This window comes from Mastomys coucha, unplaced genomic scaffold, assembly GCF_008632895.1.
Source record: "Mastomys coucha isolate ucsf_1 unplaced genomic scaffold, UCSF_Mcou_1 pScaffold20, whole genome shotgun sequence".
In the NCBI taxonomy this organism is placed as follows: Eukaryota; Metazoa; Chordata; class Mammalia; order Rodentia; family Muridae; genus Mastomys; species Mastomys coucha.
In genome coordinates, this window is record NW_022196903.1 from 78817091 (window position 1) to 78831118 (window position 14028).

The window sequence follows — 14028 nt, forward strand, 5'->3', positions numbered from 1 at the left end:
AAGTTTCACAGCCCATACTGAAGTGTCACCGACTCAGGACTGGAAATTTCTAAACTGAAAAAAAAAATCAGTTTGTACATGCTAGGTATAGCTAACTCTGAAGTTTGGAGTCTCTGCCCATAAAATTCCTGCTGAGGAAGCTGGGGAGAGACAGTTCAGTAATGATCTTGCTGCATAAGCACAGGCCCTAAACTCAATCACTAGTGCCCATGGGAAAAGCTTGGTATGATAGGTTGGGCTGGTAATTCTAGTGCCAGAGACATAGAGACAGGGGGATCCCTAGAGCTGTCTAGCTCTAGAAAGTCCTGGGCCGGTGAGAGATAATACAGAGAGAGAGAGAGAGAGAGAGAGAGAGAGACAGAGAGACAGAGAGACAGAGAGACAGAGAGACAGAGAGAGACAGAGACAGAGAGACAGAGAGAGAGAGACAGAGACAGAGACACAGAGAGAGACAGAGACAGAGAGACAGAGAGACAGAGACAGAGAACCTAAGAAATGACATCAGCATCTCTGGCCTTCACATGCACATCCATATGCAAGTGTGCATGCACACACACACACAGAGTAACACAAGATCCCTGCTAAGACAGCTGTCTTCTGAGTGCACTAGAAGTGGGGCACTGACACATCTTCTAAAAGCCTCTTCAGCCCACTAACTCCCATGCTGGAGGCTACAGTGGCTTCCCAGATGACAGAATGAGTGAGGCTTAAACCCTAAGCTCCTATCCAGGGCTCCAAGGTACCGTCTCCTTGCCCTGTAGCTGCCCGCCCCTCCTGCCTTCATCGTCCAAGCCTACTGCCTCTCTGCCTTCTCTGTCTCCAGGTCTCTCTACCTACTGGGTTTTAGAAATGGTCAAATCTCTTGGGTTAGAAAGCTATTTGTTCAGTAATATTTACTGAGCACCTACAGGATACCAGGACTTAGGCAAGTTGCCCAGGAAGTGGTGACTTAGTCACATGAATATGCCTTATTGCTTTCTGGGTCAGGCTGCACAAGAGCCACATTCCTAAACCCAAGAGTCATTCATCTCATCTCAATGACAGTGGCTTTGTCAGAAGGTCCTGCCACCCTTGCCAGGCTCACACTGTGCCACAGCCACTCTGGACACCAACTTCTTCACTCTGGCTATTTTGTCTTCAGTGATACAACTGAAACTAGCAGGACCCACATGCTGCAGGGTGGACCTGTTCAGGATGGACCAGCTCTGAACAGAGCACATGCGACCCCTCTGACTGCAAGTATTTCACCACAAGTCCCTCAGTTAAGTCAGGACATGGCCCTTAACATTTGTATGACTGCATGATGTGTGTTCATAAATGTGGATATGCATGTATCTGTGTGCTTGAGGAGACCATAGAACAGCCTCAGGTGTCATCCTCAGACATTCCATCCACCTCCTTTGAGACAAGAAATCTCATTGTCTGAGAACTTACCAATTAGGCTAGGCTGCCTGGCCAGCCTCCTGTTGGCCTTCCTAGTACTGGGATTACAAGCACATGCTGCCATGCCTGGAGTTTTTACATAGGTTGGGGTGCTCTGAATCCCTGTCACTCGGCCACACGTTCCTCTGATGGAGAAGTCAGTGGATGATCCTCTTCAAATGGAACACACACTTTCTAAAACATCAGCTTAGGCTAAATTCCTAAAATCTAGGAAGTATCTGGAAATTGTGTGGAAACAATGTGTAACTATCTACACACACACACACACACACACACACACACACACACACACACACCTTGTAATAGTGTGACCAAACCCCAGGCATGCTAGATGAACATTCTAGCCCCGAGCCCAAGCCCCAGCCTCCAGGAAATGGTACAGCATTTGTCACAAGAACATTTGTTTTTGTGCCATTTTGAGCATCTGACCAACGCTTGTCTCCAAATTAATGTTCCACAATGCCAGAGTGTGTGTATGTCTCTGTGCAGATTGTACACAGAGTGTATATGAATGTACACGTGAGTGGGTGCTTACAGGGGCTAGAGGTGTCAGATCTCCCTTGAGGATGGAGTGACAGATGTCAGCAAGTCACTGAATGTGGATTCTGGGAGCCAAACTGGGGTCCTCTGTAAGAACAGTACATACTTAACTGCTGAGCCATCTCTGCATCCCCATGCTTTGATATTTTGATATAGCATTTCTTGCCATCCAAGTTGACCTTGAACTCACTGTGTAGCCAAGGATAATCTTAAACTCTGATTCTTCCCCTTCTGCATGCTGGGATTATAAGAATGTGCCACCATAGTTGGTTTTTGTCACCCTGGTCAGGGCAATAAGGGCAAATGGAGAGCTGACCTGCACTGAGGGCTCATGAGGCCCTGGCACCTGGTATAATCCCTGGGAAAACTTACAGGATGATCCTAGGATAACATTTCAAGGATGTAGTGCCCATAGACCAGAAAGACTTGAGCATATATGCCTGGGATAAGTTTGTGAGGGATGGTCTACTGATCATTTATCATTATCTTTGAGTCAGTGGGGGGTGGGCGAGCTACTGACTCAAAGACTGAACCAAGACATAAAAAGCCAGAACACTTAAAACAGACTCTAGTCATCAATGCCATTGGCTAGAGTTCCTCTCTGAGCAACTGAAGCTGAACCTTTGGCGCTAACACGCTTGTTTAAGCATTAACAAACCCCACACGAGACCCTGCCAGGCTAATTTTCATTGTCAACCTGATTTAGAATCACCATAGAAACACACCTCTGGAGGTGTCTATGAGGGTGTTTCCAGAGAGGATCAACCGAGGGGAGACCCACCCTGAAATGGGTAGCATCGTGCCTCAGCTGCAGTTCTGCACTGAACAAAAGGAGGGTATAGGGTTGGGGGAGGTGGCTCAGCAGTTAATAGTACTTGCTGGGCAAGTACTGAGGAGTTTGGATTCCCAGAAACCCATGTAAATTCTGGGTGAGAGTAGTGACCCACCTGTAACTCCAGCCTCCAAAGGTAGAGATGGGGTCCCTAGAGGAAGCTGGCTAGCAAGGCTAACCATATCAACAAGCTCTGGGTCTGACTGAGAGATGCAGCCTGGATGAATAAGGTGGGAGGAATGGAGGAGGATTCCCACCATTAACCTCAGGTCTCCACACGCACATGCACACACATACATCATATATGTATGCATGCGCATCCACATGGGCCCACATACAGACACAAAAAAAACATGCATACACACACATGAAAATGGGGGGAGGGTGTCAAGCCGAAGTCTAACAGCCCCCCCCACTTCTTCCTAACTGTAGGCTCAATGTCACCAGCCACCCCAAGGTAGGTTCTTGCTGCTATGACTTCACCACCATGATGCACCCCTTCTTAAACTGAAAGCCAAAATACATAAATTCCTTCTCTTTTAAGTTTCTTCTTCACATATATCCGGTCACAGGAACGAGGAAGTAACTAATACGTCCCCTGACTATTTGCTGGCTGAGGGGGCTGGGGAATGGTAACCCCAAGATCCCGGAACACCCACACAGTCTGATGAAGGGGGCAAAGGTGAACTTGAATGGCCCAACCTGGATAGATACAGGGATACAGAGTGCTTGGCAGCCCAGTGTAGGGCTGAAGTATGGGGAAGAGAAGGCAGCAGGGTCATGTGCCTGAAGCCCAGCAAGAGGCAAAGTGGAAGAGCGCAGCCAAAGCTGCAGTGGGATGAGGAGCAAGCATAGCAAAGGTCCAGGCAGGTTCCTCCAGCCTCCAGAGGAGCCTCAAAGGGACATGGGTGTCTCTCGAAGCACAGTTAACCCTCATGGAGGACACCCGGCATAGGGCCCCAGGCTGCCACACACAGCACTGCCACACAGCACTGCCTCCTGACTCATAGGGGATGAGGAATGGGGGAGGGGCTGAGGCTCTGGCAGCCAGCACTGCCAGCTACCTCCTGGAGTGAAGCACACTGGGAGTCAATGTCATGGAGACCTCTGTGGCTGGGCATAGAAAGGGCGCAAAAGGGTAGCTCCTAGGCTCGCTGGGTATGAAGAAGGAGGAGACCCCTCCCCAAGACTTTCTACAAGTCCTCGGCAACAGCTCTCTAAGGAGTACAAGGAATATTTTTTATGGCAGTTAAAAAAATTTTGACAACTCATAAAAGGGACCCCCTAGGAATGACCCCCAGAAGACTCCCTAGTCGAGGATGGAAGTTTTAGTCTATGAAAGATCATTATCCTATGAAAGGCTGACATACTGACTCTCAATTTAGCAGGATCTAGAATCAACGTAGAAGACAGATCTGTCTGTGAGGGAATTTCTACAGTGGGTTAAGTGAGTGGGAAGACTGACCCTGAGTGTGGGCAGTCCTATGCCAAGGGCTGGGGCCCAGGGCTGAATGAAAGGGGGCCAGAGATCTGAGCACCAGCAGTCACTGCTCTCTACTTGCCCAAGCTTTTACAAACTGACCCAAGCGTCCTGCCACTGTGACATCTTGCCACTATGTCCGACTAAACCGTACAAAATAACTCCTGCCTTCCTTCAGGGACTTTTGTTACGGCAAGAGAACAGTAAAAAATACAGAGGCACAAGCTTAGGGGTGTGCAGGGTTCAGCTAAGGTTTTCATTACCCAAAAGTTCTCACTGCTGTTTCCCCTTCCATGGTAGAGTGAAGCGGGGCTTCCCGTCTACACATGCGCACACGGAGCCAGGGATAGCAACTCCAACAAGATACATTAAGTATGTGACTGCTGGCATTTCCACATCTCTGGAGGCATGCTCCAAGGCCTATGATCACAGACCTGCCTGTTTTCTCAGTGTCTATTGTGAGACCCACACCAAGTGCTACCTCCCAGCACACTTCCCCCAAGGCCTCGAAGAAAGGCTCTCTATGGGACCTGCCTCCTGTAGAGCAGGCTCAGCTCCTGAAGCCCAGTGGCTGGACCCAGAGGTGTGTATTTTTCCAGCATCTCCTCTGTTGACCTTTAATGGCACTGTTTGCCCAGCTTCCCAAACCATTAACTTCCACCGCTCGGCAGCCACACATCAATTAACGGAGGGCCTGCTCCAAGCTTGAGCTCCTGAACACAATTAAGCGTGACAGTCCACAAATAAGAAAGAACTGGAGAATTAATTAAGGTCTAAACAAATTAATTACCAGTCCCCAATCGATTCCGACGCCAGCACACATGCTCCCAGGCTCACCTTCTTTCCTACTATCTCCATGTATAAATAGAAACCACCATCTCCCACATGACTGCTGTTCTAGACCAGGGCAGGGTATTGTGGGTGCAGAAAACCTCCCGGAGGGGGGGTGGCTGCAGGGAGCATCTGGGGCTCACTTTCTGTGCACTCAGCACTTACATGCACACCAGGGCTCACACAATCCTAGATGAGAAGTCAGGGCAAGCTTGGAGCTGTGCTCACTGCAAGACACCGCACACTGGCCACCCCCGGAACACACCTCAGTCTCTCAGCTCCAAAGGCAGGTTTCTCCACAAGATGGAGTCATTCTGGGTGGAGGTAGGGAGGCCTCGGCTTTCGGCTTAAGGTGTAGCTTGGAGTTTATGCATTCTTTTGTAGAAGGAGGTGGTAAGCTCTGCCTTGGGTCCCTCCAGCACTAAATGAGGTACGCCAAGGATGGGTATCCCCTGGGGGTTATGGACTCTGCAAACCTAGTGGAAGCATGTGATGATTTTTGAGGTGGTCCCAGGTTGGAGAAGCAGAGTTAGACAGTGACCAAGCATTCCAAGCTGGGTGAGTTAAGGGAGTGATCTGGGCTCTGGACAGAGCAGAGCCCAGAGAAGACACATCCTACCCTGCCTCCCAGACTTTCACCTGGACAGGCATGTAGAGGCCAGCCAGAGAAGTGGGGAACACAGCAATTCAAGGGAGTTTCCATGTTCCTTGCTTGCCTAGGGAAAGAGGAGTGGTTGGGGTCTTCTCAGGACCCCCCATCACTTACAGATTCTCTTGCATCCCATTCCTTCCTACCACAGAGTCCTCCCATCACACTTGTTCCATAAGGGGAAAGTGGGCCTGTCACATGGTGGAACCAGTACAGAGCGAGCTTCAGCCAGGGCCCTAGTGGTGACTAGCCATCCTGCCACAGAAAGCAAGGGGGAAGTGACTTATAGATGTTCTGTCCTGGCCAGGGCACGGAGGGACATGGTACAGAGAGAAACCAAGTGCAGGGAGCAGATGACGGCTCTGACCTCACTGTGGCAATCACTGACAGTGGAATGAACAGAAGCCCCATGGCAGATAGGCTTGGCAATGAGGAGGAGCAAGTTGCAAAGCACAATGACTAGAACCAGCTCTGGATATAGGGGCCTCAAGCCTGCTTAGAACAGCTGGACTGGGGTAGGAGGACTGAGTCCCAAGAAGATGGGAGGGGAATCAGGCTAACGCTGGAGGAGCAGGTGAGAGGGAGAGAGTCTCAGAACAGAGGAAAGGCCTCCCCTCCTGAGGGAGTCCTAGAGAGGTTAAGACCAGCTCAAGGTCACACAGCACACTGGGGGCTGGAGAGGGTTGGAACAAGCCACTGGCAAAGTTCTTATCTGAGGCTTGCCCCTCAAGTCCCAATTACCTCTCAGCAGAGCCTCAGAGCCAGTCTAGGCTGCCTCTGACCCTCCAGCCCTGGTGGCATAGACAGCCCCAGCCACTGAGTAGCCACGTTTGTTGCTCAATTAGACCCCATGACGAAGTCAGACTTAAAGAGTTATTTCATTAATGGCCCACGGCAGAAATAGCTAAGAGTTCATTACAACTGTGGAGTTGCTATAGCAATTATCTGAGTTGGCTAGGCTCCACTGGGTGTTTGGTTCTGGGAGTTTATTAGCCACTGGGCATGGGGGTGGGGGCCCTGCCCCATTCGGTAGGTACTCCACGGCACGTTCCTGTCAATAGAGTCTGGTCTGTGGCCTCACATGCAGCTGTGAGCCACAGATTGAGAGTCCCAAGCCTACATGTTACACACAGGAGGAGAAGGTCAGGTCATGGCCATGAGCCTGGCTGACTCAGCTCCTTAGACTAGGCAGGAACATCAGGAAGGTCACAGAACCTCAGGCCCTGTGCCAGCCCCCACCTTTGTTCTCTGGCAAAGAGTCCAAGAAGGGGGACTCTGATCTAGGGTTCTTAGTATTCATGTACCCTTCTTTGAACAAATGCTGATCTGCTTTGTGCTGCATCTACAGTTATTTCTTTAAAAATAAACTGCACTCTCTAGAGATCTCACATAGCTAAGGATGATCTTAGACTTCTCATCCTCCTGTCTCCACCTCCCACATGCTGGTGTGTGGACTCCCAAGGTCAGCTAATCAATATGCCTTTTACCTGATTTTTAAAAGAAAAAAAAAAAGTAAGACATAGCCATTAAAGTGTCAGGTGCCATCCTTAGCTATATAGTGAGCTTGAGTCCAGCCCGGGCTACAGGTAAAAACCTGAATTCAATTCCTAAGATACGCATGATGGAAGGAAAGAACTGATTCCCGAAAGTTGTCTGACATCCACGCATGCCCCCCCCCATCAGTAAGTAAATAAATAAATTTAAATGTGCATTTTTTGGTTAATGTCTATTGTAAATACTTTTCACAGTCCACAGCATGCATTGTGTTCTGTCTGCTGACCCTTATGAGCCTGGAGATCCAGGTTCAGACTCTCCCTGTGCTGAGCTAGATGCTGGGTTTAATTGATAAGAGTGCTTCCCTGGTATGCAGGGTGCCCTGGATTAGATCAATTGGATTAATGAACCAAGAGTGCTGCACACTCCTAATCCCAGAGAAATTCAAGGTCATGCTCCAATTCACAGCAAGTTTGAGGCAACTCTGGGATACACGAGACCCCATCTCAAAACAAAGGAGCAAACACACTACCTTGGTGCTAAGTGTCCTGGGAGTCTAAGGCTAGCCTTGACTACATAGCAAGTGCCAAGCCAGCCTAAGCTACAGATTGAGATTTTGTCTCAGACAGACAGAGGGCTGAGAGTGGAGCTCAGCTGGCAGGATGCTTGCCTTGTGTGCATAAAGCCCCAGATTTCATCCCCAGCACCATAAAACAAAACAAACACCCAAGAATTTGTGTTGAGGCTCCACCTCATGCACTTAGCTGGTGGGTGGGTCCTGTATCCTTTCTTCTACCTGTGTGAATTTTGTTCTAGATCTCCCAGCCAGGAGTCTGCAAGCATTAGGGGGATATGATGTGGACGGCACCATTCACCCAGGTGCTTGGAAGTTCCTGAGACCCCCACCATGCAGCGCGCGCACACACACACACACACACACACACACCTGAGTGCAGATCTTACCTACTGCAGGGAAGGGTACAAATCTCTGCACGAGAAGGCGAGTGGCTGGAGTGAACTTGTTTGCTTTCTGAACCAGTACATTAAGGCCCACCTTAGGAAGGAAAGAAAACAGAAGAAGGTACATGATGCTGCAAGGGCTCATGGGAGGGAGGAGTAGAACTGGAGGGATAGTGGGAGGGGATTCCCTCCGATTTTCCTCACACCCCACACCCAGGTGAAGCCCTTCTGAGGCCAACTGGGCCTTCTGGCCTCTAGCCTTTGCTGACCCATTCCCTAGGACTGGGGTGCCCCACCCACCTCAGGCCAAACACCTGTTCCCTCAGGACCAGCTCTGAAGTCTACAACCTCTGTCACTTACTAGCAGTGGGACCCCAGGCAGGTGACTCATTATCCTTTCTCTACGTCACTGTCTAGTGGTAGAAAAAGGATAGTTATTTCTACCACATTCAGGGCTTGTGATGAGAATGTATATAAAAGGCATGAGCTTGGCACACAAGAGGACTCAGAAAGTGCAGCCTCATGACAATGTCATCTCTCTCAGGCAGGCAGACCATTGATCCTGTTTCCCTGGTGCATCTCTCCAAGCACTAGTCCTTGGCATTCCTGACTCTGCGCCTCTGGGAGGGAAGGACTGCAGGCCTTTTCTATGTGTGCCAGGCACTAAATGTTGTGTCCAATAGACATGCTCAGTGAGCTTGTGGTTGAAGAACAGGTACAAGCAGACAACTGGATGGAGTGTTCAACACAGGTGAGAGAGGGTGTCTCTGGGGACCTGAAGGTGGCTTAGGCTATCAGAGAAGAACTAACTAGAAGCTAGAAGAAGCAGTGGACATGGAGAGAGAGCAGATACAACCCAGAATTCTTGGTATTCCCAGATTGAGGCCTAGCCAGCCCTTCCCTGATGGTCCATCCTGGGGAAAGGAGGCAGGCAGTAAGGGCCATTGCAAGATCTGGTCCGCATTCAGCTCTGGACTCCTGGTGGCTAATCAGGCTACTCTCTGTTCCTAGACTGGCTTAGACTTGGCCTTTTGGGTTGTTGAGGCTTTGGGAAGCCCCAGGGAGATAGAGAGGCTGTAGGCAAGCAGGACTGGCTGGGCCCAGGCTCCAGTGCCGGGCTGTGGGACGAGGGTGTGCCAGCTATTCATCCCCTAGACAGCCAGCCACTTCCAACCTGGGCTGTCAGTGCTGCCTGTAAATCCTAACTGTCATGCTGATGTTCAGAGCCCTGTCATTGTCCCAGGAACTGAATGACAGCTTCTCCATATTTCAGTGATACACCAGGGCCTTTCTGAAGGCCACTGGCCCATCCTGGGTACTGCTCAGACAGAGCTTACAGAGTCAGGTATCCCCAGCTCTCTGCAACGAGTGCCTCAGAAATGGCCTCCTGCACGCCATAATATAAGTGCAGAGGGAAGACATGGAGGTCACAGGAAGAGTGAGTGGACTCCCTAGAGATCTCACATATGCTACTGACACTTTTGCTTGCAAAAGCTTTTTTATATTCTGCAGTGCTGGGGGATGAACCTAGGATGCCTGGTATCCTGGGACACCTGGGCAAGTGCTCCATGAGCTATATCCCAGTGGCCACATGCAATATCTTAGCAAAAGCCCCTTCAGCCCCTTCTACCAAGAACAAGCAGACTCAGAGAGGACTAGTGACTTTGCCAAGGACAGACAGTTATGTCATAGCAGCTAAAGCTAGGATTTGAACCTAGGGCCTGCTGATTCCAAGGCTTCACCCCCGCTTGCAACTGGCCTCTGTGGTAGTTAATACCGTTAACCACCTAAAATCTAAAATCACCGAGGAAATAATCCTCCCATTATGTATGTCTGTAAGGGAGTTTCTAGATTCCGTTAACGGAGGTAGGAAGAGCCGCCCTAAACATGCGCCAAGGTGCTAGACCACTTAAAAAAGGAGAAAGCAGCCTGAACACCAGACTTCCTCTTGCTTTTCTTCCTACTGTGGATACAATGTGGCAAGCCACTATCATGTGACCATGCCTTGCCTGCCCTGATACACAGTATCCTCACTGTGAGCTCCCTTAGATTGTTGCTTGTAAGTCTTGGGTCACAGCAATGGGAAAACAACTAGCACAGCCTCCTCCTCAAGAAGCAATGGCCTGGTGCGCCTTAACCATGGACCGTGTGCATAACATGGGGCCCCTGACAAAGGCTATTGGGATTGGGGTCCAGGTGATGTGTAAATGGGAGGCAGCAGCTCACCTGGCGGGTGACAGGCCTAGACACAGATAGATGCTGAAGACACATCTACATCTTACACACATAATAGCAAGATGATGAAGTACTGAAGGCATGGGAAGCAGGAGCAGGGGAAAGGAACAAGGAGGCCCAAGCTTCTCCAAGGCTGGCAGCCTCCTGGAACTGGGCAGAGCTCGAATGCAGGGGGTAGGGGATGGGGAGAGACTAGAGACAATTGCTTGTAGCCAACACTGAGACTTTCTGGGCCAGCCTGAGGCTGACCCCTACCTGACTGGCCATTCTCCTCACTGGCCACTGTCACAAGGGGTGACCTAGCTAGTTTGCTGCATGCCAAGTAAGAACCTGGGGTAGGAAAGAAGACTGGCCCGAACCTCCAGTGAGCCACAGGAAGCTAGTCTTCTCTTTCTTTAGGTCTCTCACCAGCGGCTCTGACCTGACAGTCACCTGGGAGGCAAGTGGTCACAGAAAGCCCCTTGCCTTCCACAGGTCCTGAGCTTGAGCATGGCCATATTAGGAATTCGTGTGCAAATTTCTACCTTGTTTGTTTTCCCCCTCTGCCCAAATGGAGCCCCTGTTTGGTTAATTTCTGTTTTGTAGCTTATTTGGAGGCTGTTAAGGCAGACCCCGGGGGACTCTCGGCAATGGCTGTTCATATCTCATTATCTTCCCTGAACCTGATTATTAGCTCTGATTCTTCTGATCGCTAGCTGCTGTTCGCGATGCGTTGTGTGCCATTAATGCCAGCTGGTTCCCTTAAACAGGACCTGCCATGCCAGAGAAAACGAGCTGGCATTCCGAGCCTCCAGCCACTTGGCTTTTTAATTTTAATGGGCTCCACCAAATGTTCCAGGCCAAAGGACCCCGAGAAACAAGAACAGACGGGCTTCAGTCCCCAAACTGCAGCCCTCCCTGGATCCTTCTCAGGCTGTCCCTGTCCCTGTCCAAGGTTCTGGGGGGCAGGATGGCTGGGCGTTGAGTGGGTGACAGTAAGTGGCCGTTTGTCTGCTCTATGTCTTTGGCACATTGCTAGTGGGTGGGTAAAGCAGCCATATTGCCTCCTAGTGAACTCCCAACTCTGCACAGACCTTCTTTCCACTTTGTGGTCCCTGGATCCCTTTTGGATATGTTGGCTTACTTTCAGATAGATACGTGTTTCGTGCTAAATTTCATTACAGACATGTGGAGCATGCTAGCTTCTTTTGCTTTTGCTTTTTATGCTTTATTGTTTCTGTTGTTTCCAGACACACTTTCATGTAGCCCAAGATGGCCTCACAGCAGCTGATCCTCCAGCCTCTACCTCCCTAGGGCTAGATTACAGGTGTGTGCCACCACACCTGCTGTAGTCAGTGCTGGGGACTGAATCCAGATCTTTGAATATGTCTTCAACGAACTGAGCCACAGGCCTGGCCAAAGAGGCCTGCTAGGGCTCCACTCTACCTTTTTTTTAAAAAAGACTCACATTAAAAATGTTTAATTCACAAAGATCCGCCTGTCTCTGCATCTAGAATGCTGGGATTAAAGGTGTGTGCCACCGTGCATGGTGACTTTCATTTTTAATCTTTAGTGGGGAGGGGGTGTCCACCCACACACACATGCACATGAGTTCAGATGGCTGTGGAGGCCAGAAGAGGGCATCAGATCCTTGGAAGATGGTCTTAGAGACAGTTGTGAGGAGCCCGATTTGGGTGCTAGGAGCCGAACTATAGGCCTCTGTCGGAGCAGTATGTGTTCTTACCTGCTAGGGCACCTCTCCAGCCCCTAAAGCTTTCTTCTCAACTTCATGCTGCATACAGGAACAGCATGTGACAGGAGCTCTGTGACACAAAATCTTTACTGTCATTAGCTACATGGCCAACAGCAACCTTGGTTCTGCATTGGCCTTCAAAGAGATACCACGTGGGCTGATGCCAAAGCCATCTTGCTTCTTATCGGCTATGTCATTCCTCTAGCTGGACACACAACCACCTGGAGACACCTCTGTTGGGATGGGCCTTAGCACAGCACCTCTACAGCTTCTACCCCATCCCAGGAAACCCCCAGTCTAACTCTGCCTCCCCTTCGCCCAGGGGTCCTCCTCTGCTACCAGCTGGAAGGCTCCTTCCTATCTTTGTGAATTTGACTCCAGTCTGATCTACATAGTGAATTCTAGGCCAGCCAGGGCTGCCTGGTGAGATCCTGTCTAAAAACATAAATGAATAAATAAATATGAAATAGAATTTAAAATTTTTGATGCGAGTCTTATTTTTAAAAAGGTGGAGTGGGGCCCTAGCAGGCCTCTTTGATGGGGACTGTGGCTCAGTTGGTAGAGGACTTTCTTGGGTTCAGTCCCCAGCACTGAATAAAGCAGGTTTGGTGGCACACACCTGTAATCTAGCCCTTAGGAGGTAGAGGCTGGAGGATCAGCTGCTGTGAGGCCATCTTGGGCTACATGAAAGCATGCCTGGAAACAACAGAAACAATAAAGCATAAAAAAACAAAAGATCCTGAAGAGATTTCTTCCTGGACAGGAACTTCTCAAGGCCCACAGGGAAGCCACCCAAGCCTCAGCCCTGTCTATTCCCAGGCATCTTGATGGTAGCTCTTCTGTCTCTGCTTGCACTCACTCCTGTGACCTCACTCCCTACTGACTCGTAGGTTCCTCCCACTAACCAGTTCTTCCCACCCCGACCCCAGGGCCTCCTAGCACTGTTCCCATCAGGCCTCACTTTCATCAGACTGCCTCTCCGCCTCAAGATGCTCCCCTGACAGTTTCCAGAAGAGCCCAGAACTGAAACTTCATGTGGGGTGTTTTGTGTGTGCATGCCATGTGCTCCTGTGTGCTCATACATCTGTGTATGTGTTCCTGTGTGCTCATACATCTGTGTATGTGTTCCCACATGTGTGTGTGTGTGTGTGTGTGTGTGTGTGTGCTGCATATGTGGGTGTATCTGTGTATAGACCATAGGACCACCTCAGACTTGGTTCTTCAAACGCTATTCATGCTTTGTTTTTGTGTTTGTTTGAGACACGGTCTCTCACTGGTCTGGAGTTCACCAAGTACGTTGGGTGGCTGGACAGTGAACCCCAGGAATCTGTCTGTCTTCTCTAGTATTCTCTATAAGCCACCATGTGTGGATTTTAATTTTACTTTTATTTATAGGTGTATGTGTTGTGCGAGTGCACTTATGTGTGAGTATCTGTGGAAGCCAGAAGAGGGCCTTGGAGTTAGAGTCACAGAAAGTTGTAAACTGCCCCAGTGTGGGAAGCAAACTCTGGTCCTCTACAGGAGCAGCACGTGCTCTTAACCAATGAGCCATTTCTCTGGTCCCACACTTGGCTTTTTACGTGGGCTATAAAATCAAGCACAAGCTTGAAAGCTTGCAAAGCAAGCACTTTTACCAACTGAGCTATCCCCCAGCCCACGGCCAGAGCTTTCGTCCATGTATCTATCAGTCTCTAAGTACATATGTGTTTGTCCTTTTACACATCTCTGAATTAAAGAATGCATGCATCTGATAGCTGAAAAAATGAAACCCATCTCTCCCAGCAGACACTGAGTAGCACCAGGGCCCAGGGCTTGCCTCTCTTACCCACCCA

The 14028-nt window shown here is 49.8% G+C and overlaps 1 protein-coding gene across 4 annotated transcripts in view; it reads right to left on the bottom strand.

Moving 5' to 3' along the window:
• The window catches only part of Sfxn5 (sideroflexin 5), a 120682-nt gene that overhangs the window by 34976 nt on the left and 71678 nt on the right, over positions 1 to 14028 (bottom strand). For 3 of the 4 annotated variants that reach the window (XM_031382370.1, XM_031382368.1, XM_031382369.1), the window contains exon 10: positions 8233 to 8323. In XM_031382370.1, the coding sequence (XP_031238230.1) occupies positions 8233 to 8323 (91 nt within the window). The remainder of the gene's footprint in view (positions 1 to 8232; positions 8324 to 14028) is intronic. The other variant, XM_031382371.1, reaches the window with a different exon arrangement.